This window comes from Azolla caroliniana, unplaced genomic scaffold (genome assembly GCF_043228905.1).
Source record: "Azolla caroliniana isolate FFs.n. ecotype wild unplaced genomic scaffold, voAzoCaro1.0.p SCAF_1, whole genome shotgun sequence".
NCBI lineage: Eukaryota > Viridiplantae > Streptophyta > Polypodiopsida > Salviniales > Salviniaceae > Azolla > Azolla caroliniana.
The window spans coordinates 32,713,794-32,722,773 of record NW_028230436.1 but is presented as its reverse complement, the minus strand read 5'-3'; the positions used below and the strand labels follow the sequence as shown (position 1 = coordinate 32,722,773).

Here is an 8,980-nt window from a genome sequence, read left to right as displayed (position 1 = left end):
ATGACCTAAATAATTTAAAAAATACCCAAAGAATACACTTACTACTATTCAAAACTCCTTGCAATAAATAATTCCCTTGTTTGTCCTAGTAACACTATTTCTATGATACAATTACAAGTTACATGGTCAAGGGAGTTGGAGTTAAAGGTTAAAGTTGATGCGATACAATGAAGTTAGGAGTATTTTTCTCCTCATTATTTGAAAAAGTATTGCATTTCTACTTTCTAACTCAAAAAACTATTTAATTATTTCTTCATTAAAAAAGTATTTTCTAACGGAAAAGGACAAATTGTTCCAGTTCAAAGTTAAAATGTGAAAATACCATGTTACACAACTTATAAAGTTACATATTTAATAAATATTTATAAAATGTCCCCCAATCCTTAAGCCATTTTCAGCATGGTTTGTTGCTGGATAAACCGCAAAATCTTAAGTCGATAAAGACTCAGACGGAACCAAACCAGTCAAGCTATGGTTTCATGTTTCCATTTGACATTGAACAAATGCTGATTCCTAGCCTTATCTCCATACACTTTCATTACGTAGGATTATAATGGACAAGCTCTTCATGGAAATTTGAATACAACAAGGAACTCACTGAATATTCATGAAGTAATTGGCATTTTATTCTTGCACATGTTAATCTTCCTATGCATGTTATTTAACATGTATCGATACAGCTTCATCTGTATGATTCAGGGCTTCTATTAGGTCGAAGGTCCCTAAACATGGAATTAAGCATTGGTTAACGAATCACCATGGGAAATCTTGAGAGAGCTATTCTCCTCCCAAGTGAATATCACCTGGATCATGATTCATGACATTTTTCATTTAGGACACAACACATTCTCCTTTTCATCATCTGGATGGCTTCAAATATATAATGCAAAACCTTTACGAGCATTGCTCTCCTATTATAGCAGTTGACAAATCTCTTCTAACTTGAATATATAGACCGCTCATAGAATTTCTCATGGAGGACCCACAACATACTCTCCTTTCTATCATCTGAAATGACGTCTTATACATTGGGGTGTAACCATCCTATAATAGTTGTTCATTTTGTTGCTCATAGCACTTCTTGTTGAGGAAACACCACATTCTTCTTTTCATCATCTAAATGGCTCGTGTTGCTCTATGCAAATGTTGGGAGAATGGCTTCCTTATGGTCGTTGGCTACATATATCCTCCAACTTTGGATATATATACCCACACTTTGACGATAGCTCTAGCAAGGCACATCAATGAATCACTAAAATTCGGGGTTTCTATCTTGCATTCCAGCTATTGCATATGTATCTCCCATGCACACATATGAAGCTGCACACTTTTCATCTAACTCTACTGATTTCTCAAATGCCCATTTTGCAAGCTTCTCATTCCTCCACTTTTTACAAGAGGCCAATATACTCCGGAATAATGGAAGATGGCTCGAATTGGGAACTTTTTCAAGCAAGTGTTTCACCTTATCAAAATGTCCAGCACGGCCAAATAGATCAACCATACAAGTGTAATGTTCTAGTACTGGAGACAGACAATAAACATCACACATTTCGTCAAACAGTCGTTCTCCTTCCTCTACTAAACCTGCATGGCTACACATATTCAGTAAAACGATGAAGGTAACAGAGTCCGGCATTACATTTTCATCCCTCATCTGTTTATATAGGCCCAAAACCACATTTGCTTGACCTAACTGGCCATATCCAGTGATCAAGGCATTCCAAGCCACAACATCACGCACTAGAAGCTTCTGAAACACTTCTTGAGCTTTCTTTAATGCACCACACTTTGAATACATGTCCACCAATGCACTGCCAAGCACGGCATCTTTCTTCAATAAACCTCGCTCTTGGATCTCCGCATCTATAGCTTTTCCGATCTCTAGAATCCCCATAATACCACAAGCTTTCAGAATGCAAATATAAGTTACCACATTTGGCACGACTCTGGCGTCTTTCATCTGTTTAAAACATTTCAATGCTTCACAACCAAGACCATGATTGGTATATCCAGTAATTAAGGCATTCCAAGTCACAACATCCCTGACTGGAAGCTCTTCAAACACTTTGCATGCTTTCTCAAGAGCATCACACTTGAAATACATGTCCAACAATGCATTTCCAAGCACATTGTTATTCTGCAATAACCCTTCCTTTCTGATCTCAGAATCTATATCTTCCCCAATCTCCAGGGACCTTACAATCCCACAAGCTTTCAAAATGCATACATAGGTTATTGCATTAGGACGAAGTCCTGCAGCTTTCATTTGTTTGAAGCATTTCAATGCTTCATCACCAAGCCCACGGTGGGCATATCCTGCAATCAAAACATTCCATGATACAACATCACGTACAGGAAGTTGCTCAAAAACGTCTCGTACTTTCTCCAAAACACCACATTTGGAATACATGTCCAATAGTGCATTGCCAAGCACGATATCTTTATGCAATAACCCTTGCTTTCTGATCTTCGCATCTATATCTTTCCCAATCTCTAGAGACCCTATATTGCCACATGATTTCAAAATGCATATAAAAGTGACTGAATTTGGACAGACTTTGGCATCATTCATTTTTTTAAAGCATTTCAATGCTTCATCACTGAGCCCATGTTGGGCATAGCCAGTTATAAGCACATTCCAAGACACCACATCTCTCATTGGAAGCTCCTCAAAAACTTCTTTTGCTTTCTCCATCATACCACACTTAGAATACATGTCCATCAATGTGTTGCCAATCACAATGCCTTTCCATAATAGCCCTTGCTTTCTGATCTCCGCATCTATATCTTCCCCGATCTCTACAGATTTCATGATGCCACAAGCTCTCAATACGCCTATATAAGTGATCACGTTTGGGTAGACACTCTCATCTTTCATTTGTTTGAAGCATTTCAATGCTTCATCTCCAAGCCGATGTTGTACATATCCAGTAATCAATACATTCCAAGATACAACATCCCTCACGAGAAGCTTTTCGAACACTTCCTTTGCTTTATCCAAAGAACCGCACTTGCAATACATGTCCATCAATGCATTCCCGAGCGCAATGTCTTTCTTGAATAATCCTCTCTTTCGAATCTCGGCATCTATAAATCCCCCGGTCTCTAGAGATTTCACAATCCCACATGCTTTCAAAACGGAGATATAAGTTACTGAATTTGGATTCATTCTTTCCTTTTTCATTAGTTCAAAACATTTCAAAGCTTCATTTCCTAGCCCATTTAGGGCATATCCAGAGATAAGTGCACTCCATGAAACAACATCTCTTTCTGGAAGCTTCTCAAATACTTCTCGAGCTTCTTCTACTGCCCCACACTTTGCATATGTTGTTATCAATGAAGTGGCCACACAAACATTTTTTCTAATCAAGTTTTTCTCAACAACCTTAGCATGAATCCATCTCACTTTCATTAAATCCTTGTCTTTTTGGCACATTTTTAATACATTCAAAAGTGTAATAATAGCTTGATCGTCATTGTGTAACTTTTGCATACCTTTGGATTCAACAAATCTGAGATTTTTTTCTTCGCCTTCGCCCCGTGAAAAGCATGATGATGGAATTTCTCTTTGTTTCTGCACGAAGCCGGAGGATATAGGGATTCTATCCTGTAATGGAAGGAGAGAAAAAAGCAAGGATTGAGCACATTTGGGTCTCTGCTCAAAATTTCCACGAATTAATCACAGAAAAATGCTTCTAACACATTACCTTGTGGTGTGGGTTGGAAGGGAGGTTCGACGGATCTTTAAAGAAGTAATGGTCCTTGAAGAAGATGCTCTCTGTAGAGGCCATTGGAGACAGGAAGAAGCACAAGAGTGTAAGTGTGAGTGTCTTTTTTGTTCACATTATGAATATGAAACAGATTTGGGAATTTGCATATTTAGCCGCTCTACCGGTCCTCCTTCGTTTGATGTGGTTTTCTCGGAACCACCCGGCGGCACCAGGATCCATGTGTTTTCGATATCAAATACATACATATGTATGTATGTACATATATGGTGTGGCCGTGTTCAATCATCGTGTCACGCCCATTATGTGTGTTTTTTCCTTGTGGTCAAGTGGTGTCCCCTTTCATAGTAGACCAGCCCGAGAACACTTGCGTGCTCTGATATACGATCGAGATAGTCACATTCCATACCAACTCATGTTTTATTCTCCACCCTTTTCTGGAGCCAACTATTGGCGTGCTAAAACTCTAAGAGTTTTCTATGACAATCGGAATTTCGCAAGAGACTTGAGTGAATGTACGACCTTTGATGTTAAGGATTGATTGAGTATTTTTCATTATTTTGCAATGTTTCACGAGTGGCCTTTGCATCTCAACCCAAAATAACGAAGCCTGCAACAACTAAATCTGAATTAGCAATGGGCACAATTTGCATCTGACCTTGATAAGGCTACTCGTAATCAATTAAGAAGAGGTTGTTGATTGTTGCGGAGAAGCCTCTATGTTATATGTGGCTAAAATGCTTTTTCATGCTATGGTTTGGGATACTATGGTCTTTATTTGAGTTTGAGCTCTTTTGGTTTGGGGTAAAGGGACCAAAATGATAACACTTGCTCCTTTCAATTGGTTTTTTAATGTAAATATACATGCATGTCTCATCAACATTGATCTACGTATTTGAAAGTGCATCCAAATACTTGGATGTCATCCATATAAAATGAATACGTGAACTGACTTTTGTGCTAGCACCAAAATGGTAGGATAAATGGTTCTATAACACTTTTATCGTGTGAATTGTAATTTCACAAATAAGTTGAATGCATTTGTTATACATTATCGTGCAAGAGAATTGTTGTTTGTCTAGACTTCGCCTAACCTTATGGACACTTTCAAGGGTTGGAAAGTTTACAAAAATAGCTATAAGTCTTTAAGTAACTCCATGCAACTTTATTTGGCATGGGCAATGAGTTTTACATTAGATGCATACAAAATAGAATTATGAACCAAGTTATTTGAAGAATATTGAACGATGGTTCAATTCGATACGCGATTGATGAAAGTGACAATGTCTGGATATTTCTAGTCTTCCATAACTAAACTAAACTAAACTATGACAAGGCAAACATTTGGGCTTACAGCAATAGAATATAACTAACCGAATGAAGGCATAAATTTTGGTATATTTGATGGGCCAGGATATGAATGTGTATGTAGTAGAGTAGTATGTATGATGGGGCCATGCTTAATGCATTCTTCTCGAGTAGAAGGGGTTTATAATGTGAGCAAGAAGATGAAGAAGGTTTATGAACCAATATTATTCTTGCTCCTCACATAGGTCTTCATGTAATATAACCTTTCCTTTGGTTAGCTAGCCCCCTCTTTCTTTTGCTTAAGCCTTAGACGCAGATTGGTTAGCCTATACGATGCTTCAAGTGAGAAGAAGAGGGTGTGCTATCATCGTCTACTTATGTGGCCAAAGAGAATCCATACACTCTGTATCATCATCATCATCATCATCATCAAGTCTTTCAGTGGTGAAGAACAAACCATTAGATCACACAGCCAATTCAAATACAAATACGGATTCAAATTCAAACACTAATGCAAACTCCAACATAAGTGCAAATTCGAATTACTCTGCCATAGAAGGAGATGTTTTTCTCCCTCCTGGTGCATCCTCTGTTTCTGGTCTTAGGAGGCTCCCCTGTTCCAATATATTTGTTAACTCTAACACAAGACAAGAATTTGTGACTCAGGCTGAGTTCTTGAAGAGCAGCGTCAGTGTTAAGGATTGCCCTAAAGATGGGTTCCTTGAATTTGCTCTTGTGGGTCGTTCTAATGTTGGCAAATCCTCTCTCATCAACACTCTGGTTAGAAGAAAACAGCTTGCTAAGACATCAAAGACACCAGGTAAGTGTTAGATTTACTTGGAGCTATGTGTATATGTATTTATGTATGAACCTTTATGTGTATATGATGTATGTGTACATACATACATTGATATTTATATCGGAAATGAAATTAATAAAAGATTTAATGTACGTGGACACGGGTCTTTGTCTCTTTTTAACTTATTCATCAACAACACTCTTGGCCAGAAGAAAACTTCTTGCAAAGACCTGTAGAACACCAGGTAAGAGTTAGAGTCACTTCGAGTCTACATGTGCACATACGTACGTATGTGTATGTATGTAATATAATATGCATAAACATGTGAATAATGAGTAGAATTTAAAAAAAACAAGAGTGGAAATGGGTCTGTTTCTCTTTCTAAGTAATTGAGCTGGGCCCAAATTCTTACCCATATTCTTAAATGTGTAATAAAAAACAAGATTTAACAGCTCCATTTCATTGCAGGGAAGACCCAAGTCATAAACCACTTCATCATCAACAAGAGCTGGTATTTAGTAGATCTTCCTGGCTATGGGTATCTCTCAACTCAAGACATAATTGCTTTTCTTAATTAATAGAACGGAAAAACTACCAATATACCCCTTAAATATCAACTCATAATTAGGACCAGATGAATTGTTCTTTAAGCTGACTTGAAACTGATGAGTGTTTTGGTAATTGAAATCTGATGATTCTGGTGAATTTAGAAAACATAGGGGATTTTGGGGAATGTGCAAAAAGGTTAGGGGTATATGGATTATTCCCTTAAAAGAATGAGGGAAAAAAATGATTACAACGATTTATGTCATGTAGGTTCGCTAGAGCTCCTACCAATGTTCGTGTGGATTGGGATAACTTCACGAGAGACTATTTTCTTAAAAGAGAGTCATTGGTATCAGTTATGTTGTTAATTGATGGTAGTGTGAAGCCCAAGAAATCAGATTTTGGTTATATAGAATGGCTTGCTAAAGCCAAGGTGAGGTAATTCATTGGTGTTTGGAAAAAAATAGCAAAGATGCCTCTAACGTTTTGGGTGTTTACAAGAATACTCCTTAAGCTCTCAAAATTTCCAAAATACCCCATTAGAACAAACAAATTTAACTAAATACTTCTCAAAAAATACTGCATAGGGGTCGCTTGGTAATATTTGAAAACTTAATGATGTTATGGTGAAATACCCAAAACATTAGGGTTATTTTGGTGTTTTTGTATATTGAGATAGATTCCTTTCACACTAATGTTCACAAAGTCTTAATCCTCAAGGTAACATTTGCAGATTCCTTTCACACTAGTGTTCACAAAATGTGACAAAAGGAGATCAAGGAATAAGCATGCAGTCGAAGAGAATGTGTATGATTTCTTGAGGTGGCTCAAAGAGGATATGGAAAAACTGCCCCCTTGGATTATGACTAGTTCGATAAACAACCAAGGGACTTCTGAGCTTTTAATTCACTTGGCTTGTCTGAGAAAATATTGGAGAAAATAGTTGTTTACTGAAAAAAACATGGCATCTTACAGCTGCCTTGGGTAATATTAGCTTCAACGCATATTGAGATGTGATCTAAACTTGATTTAAGAGTTGTGGGATTGAGCACTTTGAAGAAGTCGTCCCATGAGCATGTCGATTATTATTTGTTTGATTGATTTGCCCAAATGGAGTCGCGATTATGTGTCATTAAAAAGATCCTTGGTTATCTAGGTGCTTTTATAATACAGTTTTAGATAGTCAAGGTTCTAGATGTTTTACTCTTTAAAATTGAGGCCTTTGTAATGACTATAGTTCTCTTAGTCTTTTCATCTCATCATGACTTGGATAACAGTCATATGTTAAAAGCTAATAAAAGGATAATGTTTTGTAACTTTGCTGTATAGAAAGGATGATTTTAGAGCTACATGAAAGTCATAAATTGTTAGATCAATGATTTTGCATTTGGAACTAGCAATGAAGCCTAGGGGTCTTGTGTGTTCTATCCTGCTTTCAGCAATATATTCTTTTCTTTTCTATTCTTTTATAGATTTTATCGATCACTCTTTGTTCAGTCTTACAAATGGTGTCCCATTGGTGCCTTACATTTTGAGATTAAGGAGTTAGTTGAATAACTTAGGAGGAATGATTGTGCCATCTACAAATCATGGATTTCCCTGGTGCATAAGATTTGTCTAGGATATGGCATATGTATCAAGATAAAGTACTTGAAGCATCTTCTCAAATATTTGTGCTTCTCATATTTCAAGAAGGTTGAATTAATGGTGTAAAGAATGAAGACAATTGCGAGTTGTCTTTGCACTCTTATCTTTCTGTAGAAGTGGCTTCCACTCCATCGGTTGTATTTCTCCCCTTTTGCACTTGAACTAGGCTATCATTTCTATGTCTTGTTTAACCAATGTTGTGCAATTTAGTATGTTTTGTAGATCTAGAATGATGCTTAAACTTTGCAATATTGTTTTGCATATATATATATTGACATTACGAAAATTGTGTTATTTTGTGGAGGAGGTTCAACAATATTTTTGCACCATTTCATGTGTTATCATCTCTCAAAAGCTCAAATTAGCTAGGATTGGGGACATGACTCCTTTTATTAGACCATTGCACATTACCTCAAAGGGAGATGTATTTATTACCTATTCAACATTTGTTCACTTAGGTGACTTCCCCCACATGTTATATGAATGGATAAATGTCGTTTGATTGAGCAAACTTGTTAGTAACTACATGTGATTCACATCAAAGGAAGGCAACATAGATAAGATAGGTATGAGAACCCATGAGGTAGTCAAAGAGGGTAAGTTTAGGGCACATGTTCAAAGCCCATGGTGATGGGGTTTCTCCATAGCTTGGACAACTTTTGATGTTGTGGTGTAAAACCATCGACTCAACAATAAGAGAGCGAGAGAAATGAACACTTCAAGGTATCCATTTCGGTTCATATGGTGCAAGTGCTATAATATGTAGAAATAGATAGATAGAGAGAGATATATATATATATATAGAGAGAGAGAGAGAGATAGATACATATATGATATAACACAAACAAAAAACTTGGAATCAGGAGAAATAGATAGATAGATAGAGAGAGAGAGAGAGAGAGAGAGAGAGAGAGAGAGAGATAGATACATACATATATGATATAAGTTA

At 36.8% G+C, this 8,980-nt stretch overlaps 2 protein-coding genes across 3 annotated transcripts; one reads left to right on the top strand and one right to left on the bottom strand.

Moving 5' to 3' along the window:
- Nucleotides 1-351: 351 nt before the first annotated feature.
- LOC147869852 (pentatricopeptide repeat-containing protein At3g09040, mitochondrial-like) lies at nucleotides 352-3,820 on the bottom strand. Its single transcript, XM_087333918.1, has 2 exons — nucleotides 3,711-3,820; nucleotides 352-3,610 (listed from the first exon to the last, which is right to left on the bottom strand). The coding sequence occupies exons 1-2, from the start codon at nucleotides 3,792-3,794 to the stop codon at nucleotides 1,253-1,255; spliced, it is 2,442 nt and encodes an 813-aa protein (XP_087190044.1). The 5' UTR covers nucleotides 3,795-3,820; the 3' UTR covers nucleotides 352-1,252.
- Nucleotides 3,821-5,331: 1,511 nt separating this feature from the next.
- Nucleotides 5,332-7,481, top strand: LOC147869851 (uncharacterized). 2 transcript variants are annotated; one of them, XM_087333912.1, is made up of 4 exons: nucleotides 5,332-5,859; nucleotides 6,307-6,376; nucleotides 6,655-6,822; nucleotides 7,118-7,274. In XM_087333912.1, the coding sequence occupies exons 1-4, from the start codon at nucleotides 5,373-5,375 to the stop codon at nucleotides 7,131-7,133; spliced, it is 741 nt and encodes a 246-aa protein (XP_087190038.1). In that variant the 5' UTR covers nucleotides 5,332-5,372; the 3' UTR covers nucleotides 7,134-7,274. The 2 variants fall into 2 exon arrangements, with proteins under 2 accessions (XP_087190038.1, XP_087190035.1); XM_087333909.1 differs by having other exon boundaries at nucleotides 5,335-5,859; nucleotides 6,655-6,817; nucleotides 7,118-7,481.
- Nucleotides 7,482-8,980: the final 1,499 nt, after the last annotated feature.

Bases quoted from the DNA above. Each gene is read 5' to 3' on its own strand.
- LOC147869852 (XM_087333918.1), bottom strand. From the start codon at position 3,794: ATGGCCTCTACAGAGAGCATCTTCTTCAAGGACCATTACTTCTTTAAA. The intron at 3,611-3,710 runs GTAATGTGTTAG...CTTCCATTACAG, and splicing joins CTTCCAACCCACACCACAAG to GATAGAATCCCTATATCCTC.
- LOC147869851 (XM_087333909.1), top strand. From the start codon at position 5,373: ATGCTTCAAGTGAGAAGAAGAGGGTGTGCTATCATCGTCTACTTATGT. The intron at 5,860-6,306 runs GTAAGTGTTAGA...ATTTCATTGCAG, and splicing joins TAAGACATCAAAGACACCAG to GGAAGACCCAAGTCATAAAC. The intron at 6,818-7,117 runs GTGAGGTAATTC...TAACATTTGCAG, and splicing joins AATGGCTTGCTAAAGCCAAG to ATTCCTTTCACACTAGTGTT.